The sequence below is a fragment of the Typopeltis vanoorti genome, chromosome 2, assembly GCF_054136105.1.
Source record: "Typopeltis vanoorti isolate ZY-2024b chromosome 2, IOZ_Tvanoo_1.0, whole genome shotgun sequence".
In the NCBI taxonomy this organism is placed as follows: domain Eukaryota; kingdom Metazoa; phylum Arthropoda; class Arachnida; order Uropygi; family Thelyphonidae; genus Typopeltis; species Typopeltis vanoorti.
Window position 1 is genome coordinate 13,456,520 of NC_143550.1, and position 16,508 is coordinate 13,473,027.

At 34.0% G+C, this 16,508-nt stretch overlaps 1 protein-coding gene across 1 annotated transcript in view; it reads right to left on the reverse strand.

The window, feature by feature from the left end:
• Positions 1–16,508, reverse strand: part of spag (RNA polymerase II-associated protein spaghetti) — a 118,608-nt gene that overhangs the window by 78,870 nt on the left and 23,230 nt on the right. The window contains exon 4 of the mRNA XM_090403619.1: positions 145–272. Coding sequence (XP_090259745.1) covers positions 145–272 — 128 coding nt within the window. The remainder of the gene's footprint in view (positions 1–144; positions 273–16,508) is intronic.

The window sequence follows — 16,508 nt, forward strand, 5'->3', positions numbered from 1 at the left end:
TGTACTATAGGTTTACTGATAACCTTTTCTGGGTGAGAACCACATAAAAAGATAAGAGATTTACACATAGCATCTGCATATTCAATTTCATTCTGAATATTAGATTGAAAACACTACTGAAAAAACATTCACAAGAAAACTTACTGTCCTTTTTTCAAAAAGGCTATTGCTCTATTTGTCAGAAGTAAAGCACTATCTGGATCACTCTGCAGACCTGAGGTATAACAGGCTATAGCCTGGTCATAATTTCCTTCTTTAAAATAAGAATTACCCTGCAATATATCATAAAATATCATTAAATAATTCAACACATACAAAATAAAATACAAACCAAAAAATTTATAAATTTATTTTGAAATGGTATTCAATATGATAAAAGAAAAATGAACACTGAACAATAACTTCTATGCATGCAAAATAAAACTTAGTAATTATGTGCTAAGCATTTGCAAAGAGAATCCACCATAAAATGGGGATGTTATGCAAAAGGAAATTGAAGTATCTGATAGTACAGGTCAAAAAACTAAATTTCTTTCTGTAATCAAAATTAAGGCGATTTTAGTTGGATTTTTTTTTTTCTTGTCAAGATACTAAATCCAAATCTTCCATCTTAGAAGATTCAAACCTGTAAGGAGTTTTTTTTTTTTTTTTAAGTGAGAACAAAAAGTATACTTTTTTAGAGGTTTTTTTGGAATCTTTTATCATGAATTATTAATAATACTAAAATTTTAACTGTAGTTATTTAATTGCTTCTTGTAGCTGTTCTACCCTCAAGGGCAGACAGTAGCAGTTTGAAAATGAATGGAGGATGATTAGGCATATAAACCTGTTACTGTAAACTTAGCCAGTTGAAGGAAACATTCAACCTGTTAGTTTTCACTTCATTCATATAACTCATCATCATCATCAAATTCCTGCCATGTACCCTCAAAGGGTATACAGGATATGATAGTACTACATGAAAAAAATTACATCATTACTAACTTCCTATCTACAATTTTCCTCCAAATCTGTCTGTTACTTGTCAAGACTCCAACATTATCAGATCTTATATTTCTATCGTCTAAGGCACTTTGTACCATACCAATCCACCTATATCTTGGTCTTCCTCTGGGTCGTTTTGCTGCCATCCTGGCAGAGAACACTCGTTTTGCTAATCTTTCTTTGCCCATTCTGTTTAAGTAACCATACCACCTGAGATTAGCTCTGCTAACGCATTCCTGGATGCTGACAATGTCAAGTTCTTTCCTAATATCCTCGTTTTTAATATGATATTGCCATTGATGCCATCTGTTCAGGCATCTAATCTTTCTCAGGACTCTCATATCTGCAGTTTCTAGTCTTTGGTCAAGTGTTTTACTTCTGACCCAATTCTCAGATCCATAAGTTAAAACTGGCTTGAACACTGTCTTGTATATAGCTAATTTAGTGTTCTGACTAATTTCTCTTTTATTCCATATGAATTTATTCAATTGACTTCCTACCATACCAGCTTTGCTGATTCTGTTGTCTATTTCTATATTTAATTTACCATCTTCACTAAAAATCGTGCCTAAGTAGCTGAAATGTTTCACTTGTTCCACAGGTTCTCCATTCATGACACAGTTGACATTTTCAATGATTCCGCCTATTTTCATTGTCTTTGTCTTTTTATTGCTGACCTTCATACCATATCTATAACAACAGTTATTCAATTTAGTCAGAGAATCTTGCAGACTTGTAGCAGATTTTTTAGAAGAATAACATCATCCGCATAAAGCAAAGAGCTGACATTAACATCTACAATTTTGATATCATATTTAATACTACTTTGCTTCATAATGTGATCCATATAGATAATGAATAACAGAGGGGATAATGTACATCCTTGTCTAACACCAGATTTAACATTACACCATCTTCCCGTACTACCTTCAATTCTAACTGCTGACTTACAACTCAAATAAAGACTAAGTATTGCTTGATATAATGCCCCATTGACACCATATAACTGTAGCATATTGAATAGCTTCTCTCCTGGCACCTTGTCATATGCCTTTTCCAAATCAACAAAACTTAAATACAGATCTTTCTTATATTCCCATGCTTTCTCGACAATTTGATGTAAAGTGAAGATCTGATCCTGACAGCCTCTATTTGGCCTGAATCCAGCTTGTCCTTCACCAAGTTTTCTTCAACAATTCTTCTCAACTGTTTCTCAAGTATACTTGCATATATCATGCCAGAAACACTCAGTAGGGAAATACCTCTGTAATTCTCACATTCAGTTTTATTTCCCTTTTTATATATGGGTACTATGAGAGCTCTACTCCAATCATCGGGAATTCGCCCTCTGTCCAGGCTTTCTGAACTATGCAGTGCAGTCACTGTAAGACTCTTATACCACCATACTTCAGCATTTCTGGTCGAATATCATCTACTCCTGCTGCCTTTACACATTTCAAGCCTTTGATGGCTTTTTCTACTTCAAGTATGGATATGTATTCCTGACTGCATGCCTGGTCAGTGTTTTTTACCACTGTGCTGTCACCACCTGCTTGTTTCATTTAGCAGTTTTTCAAAGTAATTACTCCATACTTCAAGGATATCTTTTTCTCCCATTTTCATGTCACCTTTATCATCTCTAACTCCTTTTACAGCACTCTTTTCTCCATTCCTAAGCTTCTTCAACAATATCCAGAATATTTTGCCATTTTCTTGATATTTATTTTCTATATTCTTGCCAAAGTCCTCCCATGATTTTAGTTTAGCTAGTTTTACACAGTACTTAGCATTCTTGCATTTGTCTCTGTATTCTCTAAGAGCAGAAGCTGACTTATTTGCCAGTAACTTTTGATATGCTTTCTTCTTTTCCTTCACTGCCTCTTTAACTTCCTGTGTCCACCATGGAGTTCTAATTTTTCTATCCTTGCAGACAACTTCACCACATGCCTCTCTAGCTGAATCAATCAGGGCTTTCTTCAAGGCTTACCACTGAATCTCCAAGGTTTGATTCCTGTTCTCAAACTCTTTCATTTTTTCTGCAATAATCTTTGTGTACTTTAGTCTACAGTTCACATCTGAGAGCTGCTCAACTTTTATTCGCTTTAAAACTTTCTTACATGTATTCTTTTCAATATGAAATTCAATTTTATCCTGCTCAAGACTAAATAGTGATCACTTCCAATTTCAAATCCTCTGTACACTCTGGTGTCCTGCACCAGGGAGAAAACATCACTGTCAACAATAACGTAGTCAATGAGACTTTTCTTATTCCTTGCCTCGTCTCTCCATTTGAATTTGTGCACATTTTTATGTTGGAACATGGTGTTAGTAATAACCAGTCCATGTCCTGAGCAGAAATCCAACCGATATTTGCCATTATTATTAGCTTTGCTCTTTTCTCCAAATTTTCGCAAAAATTTTTGTATCTCTCACAATCATTTCCTACTCTGCTATTTAGATCCCCAACAAGGACCAACTTTTCCTTTTTCATTGTGTCAGTTGCTTTTTCTAAAGCCTCAAAAAATTCCTCCACTACTACCTTAGTAGAACCTTCTGTGGGACCACAGGCACAATTAAGTCTCATTGTCCAGTTCCTCATTCTCATATTTGCCCACATTACTCTACTTGAGACTGACTGCCATTCAAGATTAGCCTAGTATTTTGTGTTGTATACTATGGCTACTCATTCTTTTCCTTGATTGTCATTGCCTGAATATAACATTTTGCATTTATTGCTCAGGATGATCTCACCAGTTTTTGTCTTTTTTGTTTCAGTCACCCCTATTATGTCGATCTGGTACTCCATTTCTTTGTCATTCAGGCTTCTTATGTGGATAGTACCGATCTTTAACTCTAGTGATGTTGAGTTGGGGTGTGTTTTCAGATTTGTTCATGCATGCAAAATAAAACTTAGTAATTATGTGCTAAGCATTTGCAAAGAGAATCCACCATAAAATGGGGATGTTATGCAAAAGGAAATTGAAGTATCTGATAGTACAGGTCAAAAAACTAAATTTCTTTCTGTAATCAAAATTAAGGCGATTTTAGTTGGATTTTTTTTTTTCTTGTCAAGATACTAAATCCAAATCTTCCATCTTAGAAGATTCAAACCTGTAAGGAGTTTTTTTTTTTTTTTTAAGTGAGAACAAAAAGTATACTTTTTTAGAGGTTTTTTTGGAATCTTTTATCATGAATTATTAATAATACTAAAATTTTAACTGTAGTTATTTAATTGCTTCTTGTAGCTGTTCTACCCTCAAGGGCAGACAGTAGCAGTTTGAAAATGAATGGAGGATGATTAGGCATATAAACCTGTTACTGTAAACTTAGCCAGTTGAAGGAAACATTCAACCTGTTAGTTTTCACTTCATTCATATAACTCATCATCATCATCAAATTCCTGCCATGTACCCTCAAAGGGTATACAGGATATGATAGTACTACATGAAAAAAATTACATCATTACTAACTTCCTATCTACAATTTTCCTCCAAATCTGTCTGTTACTTGTCAAGACTCCAACATTATCAGATCTTATATTTCTATCGTCTAAGGCACTTTGTACCATACCAATCCACCTATATCTTGGTCTTCCTCTGGGTCGTTTTGCTGCCATCCTGGCAGAGAACACTCGTTTTGCTAATCTTTCTTTGCCCATTCTGTTTAAGTAACCATACCACCTGAGATTAGCTCTGCTAACGCATTCCTGGATGCTGACAATGTCAAGTTCTTTCCTAATATCCTCGTTTTTAATATGATATTGCCATTGATGCCATCTGTTCAGGCATCTAATCTTTCTCAGGACTCTCATATCTGCAGTTTCTAGTCTTTGGTCAAGTGTTTTACTTCTGACCCAATTCTCAGATCCATAAGTTAAAACTGGCTTGAACACTGTCTTGTATATAGCTAATTTAGTGTTCTGACTAATTTCTCTTTTATTCCATATGAATTTATTCAATTGACTTCCTACCATACCAGCTTTGCTGATTCTGTTGTCTATTTCTATATTTAATTTACCATCTTCACTAAAAATCGTGCCTAAGTAGCTGAAATGTTTCACTTGTTCCACAGGTTCTCCATTCATGACACAGTTGACATTTTCAATGATTCCGCCTATTTTCATTGTCTTTGTCTTTTTATTGCTGACCTTCATACCATATCTATAACAACAGTTATTCAATTTAGTCAGAGAATCTTGCAGACTTGTAGCAGATTTTTTAGAAGAATAACATCATCCGCATAAAGCAAAGAGCTGACATTAACATCTACAATTTTGATATCATATTTAATACTACTTTGCTTCATAATGTGATCCATATAGATAATGAATAACAGAGGGGATAATGTACATCCTTGTCTAACACCAGATTTAACATTACACCATCTTCCCGTACTACCTTCAATTCTAACTGCTGACTTACAACTCAAATAAAGACTAAGTATTGCTTGATATAATGCCCCATTGACACCATATAACTGTAGCATATTGAATAGCTTCTCTCCTGGCACCTTGTCATATGCCTTTTCCAAATCAACAAAACTTAAATACAGATCTTTCTTATATTCCCATGCTTTCTCGACAATTTGATGTAAAGTGAAGATCTGATCCTGACAGCCTCTATTTGGCCTGAATCCAGCTTGTCCTTCACCAAGTTTTCTTCAACAATTCTTCTCAACTGTTTCTCAAGTATACTTGCATATATCATGCCAGAAACACTCAGTAGGGAAATACCTCTGTAATTCTCACATTCAGTTTTATTTCCCTTTTTATATATGGGTACTATGAGAGCTCTACTCCAATCATCGGGAATTCGCCCTCTGTCCAGGCTTTCTGAACTATGCAGTGCAGTCACTGTAAGACTCTTATACCACCATACTTCAGCATTTCTGGTCGAATATCATCTACTCCTGCTGCCTTTACACATTTCAAGCCTTTGATGGCTTTTTCTACTTCAAGTATGGATATGTATTCCTGACTGCATGCCTGGTCAGTGTTTTTTACCACTGTGCTGTCACCACCTGCTTGTTTCATTTAGCAGTTTTTCAAAGTAATTACTCCATACTTCAAGGATATCTTTTTCTCCCATTTTCATGTCACCTTTATCATCTCTAACTCCTTTTACAGCACTCTTTTCTCCATTCCTAAGCTTCTTCAACAATATCCAGAATATTTTGCCATTTTCTTGATATTTATTTTCTATATTCTTGCCAAAGTCCTCCCATGATTTTAGTTTAGCTAGTTTTACACAGTACTTAGCATTCTTGCATTTGTCTCTGTATTCTCTAAGAGCAGAAGCTGACTTATTTGCCAGTAACTTTTGATATGCTTTCTTCTTTTCCTTCACTGCCTCTTTAACTTCCTGTGTCCACCATGGAGTTCTAATTTTTCTATCCTTGCAGACAACTTCACCACATGCCTCTCTAGCTGAATCAATCAGGGCTTTCTTCAAGGCTTACCACTGAATCTCCAAGGTTTGATTCCTGTTCTCAAACTCTTTCATTTTTTCTGCAATAATCTTTGTGTACTTTAGTCTACAGTTCACATCTGAGAGCTGCTCAACTTTTATTCGCTTTAAAACTTTCTTACATGTATTCTTTTCAATATGAAATTCAATTTTATCCTGCTCAAGACTAAATAGTGATCACTTCCAATTTCAAATCCTCTGTACACTCTGGTGTCCTGCACCAGGGAGAAAACATCACTGTCAACAATAACGTAGTCAATGAGACTTTTCTTATTCCTTGCCTCGTCTCTCCATTTGAATTTGTGCACATTTTTATGTTGGAACATGGTGTTAGTAATAACCAGTCCATGTCCTGAGCAGAAATCCAACCGATATTTGCCATTATTATTAGCTTTGCTCTTTTCTCCAAATTTTCGCAAAAATTTTTGTATCTCTCACAATCATTTCCTACTCTGCTATTTAGATCCCCAACAAGGACCAACTTTTCCTTTTTCATTGTGTCAGTTGCTTTTTCTAAAGCCTCAAAAAATTCCTCCACTACTACCTTAGTAGAACCTTCTGTGGGACCACAGGCACAATTAAGTCTCATTGTCCAGTTCCTCATTCTCATATTTGCCCACATTACTCTACTTGAGACTGACTGCCATTCAAGATTAGCCTAGTATTTTGTGTTGTATACTATGGCTACTCATTCTTTTCCTTGATTGTCATTGCCTGAATATAACATTTTGCATTTATTGCTCAGGATGATCTCACCAGTTTTTGTCTTTTTTGTTTCAGTCACCCCTATTATGTCGATCTGGTACTCCATTTCTTTGTCATTCAGGCTTCTTATGTGGATAGTACCGATCTTTAACTCTAGTGATGTTGAGTTGGGGTGTGTTTTCAGATTTGTTCCAGTAGCCGACTTTTCGTTGTTCGCCCTGGTTCCCTGGCAAAAACAACAGGGGCCTTGTTTAACCGGGCGACGCCCCAGCCAGCATGAAATTTTGTCATTTCTTAAATTTATTATTATTATCAAATTTGAGTGCTACTATTACAGAGGCTCCTCCAGTCAAGAATTAGAGCTTTTTTTAGTTGCACAATGCCTAATACATCCTTCTTTGCAATCATTCATCAAAAATGCACTCAACACCAACTGATAGATCACCCAAAATGGAATATAAAAGAATAAAAAAAAACTTACATTAAATAACTTACGTTAAATCTTTCATGGTAAAATTTTTACCTGTGTGTCAAAGAAGCATCTTCAATACAGAAATGAACAGTACAACCAACATACATACATATACATATATATTAACAAAAAAAAAAAAAAAGAAAAAAAAGGATTCTAAAAAGTGACACAACATGTGTAGGTAACAAAACAGTCTGGCTAACTGTTAACTCAAGAGAAATTTTTAGTATTATCTAAAGGTCATGACTTTGCTACTAGAAACTTACCATTGATGGACTTTTTTCATTCTACAGTCTTATGTTCTGTTCAAGATTGCAAACAGAATTCACTTTGAGAGTGCCAAAATTCTGTTCAAAACTGAACCACCTCCTCCTGAATTTTCATTTTCAGAAATCAAAGCACTTAAATCTTTAAAAAAACAACAATCTGATCATTCCCAGAGTACATAAAAATGTGGTTGAAGAAGATAAATAATATTACAAGATTTTCTTTAATGTTCTATAGCTATTCTACTTTTTAGCCTCTTCTGAATTCGCTGCTAGCCAGATTAATAATCTTACTGACTATGTCTCTGCCTCAGATGATTTAAAGAAAACACTTGAAAGCATTCATTCATGCACATCTCCTACAGTATATAGTCTTCCCAAGATTCATAAACCTGGGTATTACATTAAGGATTATGGTTGATTGTATTGGTTGTCCTACTTAGAAGTTATCAAAGTATTTGTCAAGTTTCCTTTCTACTTTCACAGGAAAATCTTCCACACATATTAAGGCCACATTGGACTTTAAAAATAAAATTCGTGATCTTTGCTCGAGCTCCTCTGACAAAGGATAGGGTGTTGCGCTTCAATATTCCTTTATGTCATACCACTGAATTACTCAAGTAAGATCTTCCATATGATATCGTTAAACTTTTTTTTAATTTTGTTAGTCACTCTGAATAAACTTTACCAGCAAATTGAAGGTTTGTGGTGTAGATTATTCCTAACTACATTATGGAATACTTCTCCTTAACAATATTTCTCCCTTACCTAACATATCTATGGTACAGATATGTTGATGACATCTTTGAAGTTTGGAAATGGTTTTCCTGATTCAGAAAATTTCATATCTAAAATAAATACTATTCTAAGTTCAACTTAGAATACAGTCCACTTTAGAAAAAAAATAAAACAATCACATAGCCTTTTTGTATCTTATAATTTTTCATCAACCAGACAGTACTCTACAACTCTGTGTTTCAAAAGAAAACTCATACAAGTCATTATATTTGTGGAGAGTCTTATAATCACCCAAATGAAAAAATTAGGACTATTAAACTCTTAATATTTTGTGTTCATACTATGTTCTACAAAACACTCGCTACATACAAAATTACAATGCATTAATTATTATTATTATTACGTAACACCTCCAGGGAGTCCAAAGACTCATCAAGGGAGGGCACCTACTCTACAGCTCTACATCTCCATGCATCATCTACACCGACGCCATCTACTGCCCACCACTAGTATTTAAAGTCAACTTTTTTGTTCAATCTTTTCAGTGAAGCCTCTAAAAACTTTCAACAGCTAAAGAATTCCTGTCACTTTTGTCAAGAAGAAATTAGTATATTTCACTACCTTATGTGAACAGAAAATCCCAACTAGGGTTTTGTTCAGAGAATTCCTTCTCAAGAATTCCTGGGAAAAATTTGTAATTTTAAAATTCCCAATTGCCAGGAATAGTAAAAGTACATCCCAAAAAATTCAAATTTATAATTTTTCTAATCTGAAATTCCTCATTATCACCTACATGGTGATAATGAGAAATTTATTTTATGTCTTACATAGACATAAAATAACTGGGGCATGCTGGTGTGAATTCGATGTTGGTAAAATAATTACAAATATTTAATTGTTAATAATTATTCTTGAATAAACATTAATTTCACTTATTTTGTTGTAGTTACCCCTAACAATAAATGGTTGTAGTATTTATTTTATTTAAAAAAAAAAACAGCATAAATCAGCCAGTTCGTTAACAAATGTGTTCCAAAATTTCAGTGTAGAGCTGCTGCTTCTTCTTTTCAGCCATTTTCTGTCCACTGCTGGATGAAGGCCTCTCCAGTTCTTTCCACCTTTCTCTGTTCTAGGCAATGGTTGACCAACTTTCCCCAATAAACTCTGACAGTTCATCACTCCACCTTCTTTTAGGACATCCTCGGCTTTGTTTCCCTTCTTTAGGAATCCAGTTCTTAAGTATGGTGGTTCACCGCTCATCTTCTCTTCTGGATAAATGTCCAGCCGAGAAAAAATCTCCATTTTTCTTTGAGGAGTTGTTAATTTATTTGCCAGCGCTCTTGTTAGCGACCAGGTTTTGCAACCATATGAGATGACCGGAAGTATACACTGGTTAAATGTCTTCCTTTTTAAACAGTGTGGGACATCATCGTTTTGAAAAATGTTTTTCAATTTTCTGAATGCACTCCAGGCAAGTTGAACTCTCCTATTTATTTCCTTTTGGACTCCACAGTTTAGGTCAATGAGATGACCTAAGTATGTATATGAAGAGACTCTTTCCAAAAAATTGTTTCCTATTATTATGTGTTTTGATGTTACTAAACAATTAAACATGATTTTAGTTTTTTCTCTGTTTATCTTTAGACCGACTTTTCTGCTTCCATGATATAGTCTTCTATCATTATATTATGGAATGTTTGCAAAAATTATAAATATCACCTGCATATCTTAGATGTGTTAAGTTTCTGTTATTAATTTTTATACCAAGGTTTGTCCAGTTTATATTATTAAATATTTCTTGAAGGACTGCTGCAAAGATTTTGGGTGATAGAGTGATCAATTGATATTTTATTGATACTCGTGTGAAGTTGGATTGTTGCTGTTGCAGTGAGGTATATTGCCTGGAGGAGGCCCATATTCTCCAGGAACTCTCTAATTCTGGAGTGCATTGATTATTGCGTTACTTTTGATGGAATCAAATACTTTTTCATAATCAATGAAGGCCTAAACAGAGAGGCAATTGGTTTTCTTCTGCTTTTTCTATTGCAGAGCAGCAGCATAAAAAAAAAAAAAAGACATCATCATCATCATCTCAAACATATTGATTGCATGGAAAGAAGGAAAAGCAGCGAAGACAATATACAAATGCTGTGTTAAAAAAACAAAGACCAATGTTTCTAATTGTCACATAGCACATACTAGAAGTAAATGACTCGGTGGCTAAACATGCAACAGTAGATGGAATTTCTATTGAAACTATTGTAAAGTGGATTTCATTAAAGAAAGTTTAGAGAGGATTGCAATTAGCAATAAGGATAGTAAGACTCTACGGTACCTGTTATGCAGCAAAGCCTATCTATTCTTCAGTTAAAGAAAGAGATGCCTAATGGTGCCAACTAACCCATAGCAATGGTTTCCCCCACTACCACCACACACACCTTTTCTATTCTGCCTTTCTGAATATACTATACCAACACATTCTGTACATTTAACTCTTTCATTCCATCAACTTCTATCCTCTAGAACAGCCTTGCTTGTGAAGTATTTCTCTACAAGGAAGACCTATAATATTCATATTCAAAAAAAAATATGAAAAAGATTCTCACTTAACTTGTTACAAAATATGCTGAAATATTCTGAAACTTCTCATGTGCAAGATAAAAAAACTAACATTTATTCACATATTACATGTGGAAATAAACATCTTCATACTTAATATAAATACTATGGCTATCTCCTTTTCCTGCTCTATGCTGTCTGAACAAATCTCTCATAGTTATTTAACACATTCGCTGCCAACTACGAGTATACTCGTAGTTGGTATATGAGCATCACAAGCCAACTACGACTATACTCGTATGATGCTTACCAGAAGCAACGAGATTACCCGCACTGACCTTGAAGAAGTGAAAATGCTTGGCATACAGTAACAAACTATGCCTGAATAGCTTAGCAGCGACTGTTTTAAAAGAATCTCATTTATTCTGGTCCTTTTCTCGGTATATGTTAAAGTAATTTATAATTACTTTGCTAGTTAGCATTATACAGGGTGTTTCAAAAAGAAATTATTTGATTTCAAATAATTATATTTAATAATGAAAATGTGGTACAGTTACAAAATAAATTACCAAGTATGAAGTAAGGCCTAAAGTTTCACTCACCACAATTACTAATGCTCATTTGAAAATCATTTGTGGTTCGTGGTTGCAGAGATATGCAATTTTCAAATAGGGACATTCTTTTTGAAACATCCTGCATTTATTTCTGTTGATGCATTTTAGTGATGATCACTATCTTCAGGTCCATTTTATATACCGTATATTCCGGCATACAAATCGACCTGGCGTATAAGTTGATATTGGAATTTTTTGAGTTTGAGTTTTTATAATATACTCGTCGTATAAGTCAACTCGAAAAATTTCTTTTTCGTATTGACCAGTTGACCAATAGTGAACTAAAGTGCAATGGCCCCTTTTAAAAGAATGAAATATGACAAAAGTTTTAAGTACAAAGTGATTAAATTTGCAAAAGAAAATACTAACTATGTTGCTGCACGTCAGTTCGGAGTAAACGAAAAACTAGTTCGCAATTGGAGAAAAAATTAAACTTTAATAATGAAAATGCCAAAAAATAAGTGCGCATTACGGAAAGGAATTTGTAAGTGGCCTATTTGGAAAATAATGTTGCCGATTCTGTTCGAGAAAATCGCCAAAATGGACTCATTATAATGAGAAATAATATTCGTTTATTTGCTTTGAAGTGGGACAAAGCAAATAAAAAGAACAGCAAAAACTTCAAGGCTACAGTGAGTTGGTGTAGCCGATTTATGGAAAGGAAAAATTTAGCACTAAAAACAAAAATCGCACAGAAGCTGCCAAAGGATTTGGATGATAAGTTAAGTTTTCAAAGATTTATAATTGCTAAAAGAAAGCAAAAAAATTATTTATTGTCTCAAATCGGAAATATGGATGAAACTCCAGTTATGTTTGACATGATCGGGAACAAAACAGTAGAATTGAAAGGAAGTAAAGAAGTAAAACTATTTCTTTAAAAACAACTGGACATGAAAAAAGCCATTTCACAGTTGTACTTGCTTGTATGGCTAATGGTACTAAATTAAAACCTATGATAATTTTTAAAAGAAAAACAATGCCAAAGATGAAAATTCCAAGAAACGTTTTTATCCATGTTCGTGAGAATGGTTGGATGGACGAAGCAGGAGTTAAGCTGTGGATAAAAAATATTTGGAATACACTACAAAGTGCATTAAAAAATCCAAACAGTCGTTTAGTGTGAGACACGTTCAAATCCCATTTAAAGGAGAGCACAAAATCTTTATGACGAGAGAATAATACCAATATGGCAGTGATTCCAAGTGGGTTATCTTCACTGGTGCAATCATTGGATGTTTGTATAAACAAGCCATTTAAAGACAATTTACAAAAACAGTGGAATGCATGGATGCAAGAAGGAGAGAAAAGTTACACAAAAGGAGGACAAATGCGACATGCATCTTTGGTAACTATGTGTGAATGGGTAGCGAAAGCATGGGATGAAATAAAACCAGATACAGTAATAAAATCGTTTAAAAAATGTGCTATATCTAACAAATTAGATGGCTCGGAAGATGATTTTGTTTACAATGATGACGAAATTGATGCTAAATCTGATGGAGAAAATGAATACAATTTATATGACGATATACCAGAAGAAATTGCAGAACCAGAGTACAATGAACTTTTCATACATTCAGACAGTGAAAATTAAATTTTAATTATGTAGTTACCTACCTATTTTCTTTTGTAAATAAATAATTATATAACATGTAAATAAGTTTTTCTGTAAATAAATTTGATATAAGTTGAAATATTTTTACTTATTTACCCTTTTTGTATATTTCTAATAAATTTAACAGAGTATGATATGTAGTAGTTTTTTCTTGGGAAGCAATCAATTTTTGACCCGGCATATAAGTCGACCTAAAAAATTTAGTACTTTTTTCAATGCTGAAAAGTCGACTTATACGACGGAATATACGGTATATACATACATAGTTGACTTTCACTACAGCAAATTCATAGTGATCACAGAAATTGTTACTGGCCAATTTGCTACAGTGAATTTCCTTTAGAATATCATATGCCTATGAGGCTTTGGTTGGAACTTGTTAGGTAGTTTGTTATACCAGACAGAATAAAAGACACTATTTTATGTAAAATGAAATCTTTATTAGTAGAATTTTCACTTATGTGTCACAGACTACTGAAATTACCATACAGATATAAAATAAATGGCTATATAAATAAATAAATCTATACAGATCTAAAATAAATGGAAAAGAAGAATTGGAAGAAAAAGAAAGCAATGGTATGAGACCAGAACAGTCCGTTTGGCCTAAAATCCATGATAACGATAAATAGATTCAAAAAAGGAACAACAAAGCACAACAAGTAAAAAATAAAAATAATTAACAATGTGTACCAAATTCCTTGCTCATGTGGCCTGCCTTTTTTTTTTTTTTTTGGATAAGTGTAGGTGCAGCATACATCATGAACAGCAGAATGGCTTCTGCATATACTGTTTTCAACACCTGATGCATAATCCTGTTTGAAACTATAACCAATTTGAATATTGACTAGTGCTTAATACATTAGTATTTTTCAGCTGCACATCACTGCAGTAAAGATATGCATCTGAAACAAAGAGAAGAAATATGCAAATGATAAACTTTTTTTTTTGGCTCTTTTGTGTGAATTTAGCCAGTGTTCAGATAACCTAGTCAATTTCAATGCTAATAAAACCCAGTACTTTCTTATTTCTCATAAAAGTAACTATTTTTTCCCAGTATTATTTTTGACAACACCCAAATTTTAGACAATCTGAGATTTCTCCTCTTGAATTACCCTGACGTCAAGCCTCTCCTGGCATAAACACATCACAACTATTGCATCCTCAGCTTCTAAGAAACTAGGATTTCTCTTTCACTCAAGATGCTACTTCACTTTCCCTGAACAGCTGTTAACCTTATACAAATCACAAATCTACCCAGCCATTGAATACTGCTCTCACATATGGGGTGGGGCCCCAAAAACTCCCACAAAATGCTTGACTCAATACAGAGGAGAACAATCAGACTTATTAATGACCCATCTCTTACCAACTCACTTCCCTCCACTTTCGCAAAGACGACTGTCTCTGCACTATGTGTATTCTACAAATATTTCCATGGATAATGTACTTCCAAAATAGCATCAATAATTCCCCCACTTAGTACTAAGCACGTTGGAACATGTGCAGCCTGCTCAACATCACCCTTCACAGCATGCCTTGAAACCCACAGAACAAGTTTCTTCTCCTCCTCCTTCATTCCTGCAACTCCTGTACTATGAAGCAGTCTTCCAATGTTGTGTTCCCCAAGGAATACAATATACAGTCATTCAAATCAAATGTGAACAAGTACTTTCTTTTCCAACCCACCTACCCATACACGGTATACTAATGTGCTATAGGTTGATCAACCAACTTCTCGTATATGAGTTCAACATAAAAATAAATAAAACACATGGTAAGTACTGCTTGCAATTTTTTAAGACTGGTGATAACTTATTTAATAGCAGTTTCTCTGAGCAAGTAATTGAAATGAAAATGATACTCTTGCCATGTATTAAAGTCATAAGGATCATCCTCAAATGGCTTTATTTTAGCTCCAAAAACCCTCCATTGCTTAACACATAATTATCATAACACACTGCTTAACACATAAGCACCATAATTTCAGCCATCCCCCCCCCCAATCTCCTAAATATCATAGGTAAACTTTTGCACTTAACTTTCTAAATAAGCTAAGAAAACTTATTTATTTATATTTCTCAAAAAAATAAATAAATAAAATAATAATAATAAATAAAATAAAAAATCAACTAATGCCTTTTATTCCCCAATAGGAAATAGGCGAGGGCATTTTAGCACACATAACTTTTGGAGATTGAGGAGAGAAGCTCAATCTACACTGGTAGCCAATCAGAGATAGATGGCCCAAGACTATTACTAATTATACAGGGCATCCAGTGAAGACAGGCAACTTACCCCATGCCAAAGATTGACTAACTTGGGAAATGGTCTAATAAAGGATTAGTAAGAGTTCCTCTAGTCATCAACTAGAGGAACTTTTACTAAGGAACATTTATTATGCTCTTTCTTTGGATGATCTAGTGGAGTGGACAGCCCACACCATCCATGCTACCCAGGCTTTTTCTATATTTTCTATATTTGTAACTTATAATTATATAATAATACCCACACTTGGTAACTCTAGCCTGTGTACTGTAGATTTAGCTAGAAATATTAAAAAAAATAAAAAAAAAAATTCACTACAGGTGCCTTCATCTCTCACCTAAGTGAACACTATTAATGTATTCTAAAGCATGCTACATTCTGAATATCTTTTTTTTTTTTTCCTGCTATTTAATACACTGACTGCAATAATAATGCTAAATATATCTACAAAGTGGACTGTCTTAAGCATATTTATACTAGAATTCAACCACAGTGGACACATATCACCTCCACTATGTTATGCAGTTAGAACTTAAAAACAGTTTGTTTTCCCATAATATAAGATTTCTTTTTCTAGGAAATTACATTAGTTTTGCATCTTTATTATGCAACTAATTACTAAAGAATATCAACAAGCAAAACAGAAATTCTGGTACCTATCAAAGTTTCTATAAAGGGGTGTTTTCACAGGCAGGAGAGTAATTACTGGCATGACCAAGTGGACAACATATCTATTCTCCAACTAAGATGCTAAAGTTCAAATTCCATCATGGGTATTTATGCTCTGAGTGTCTTTAGCTAATAGACAGATTTCACTGCCAA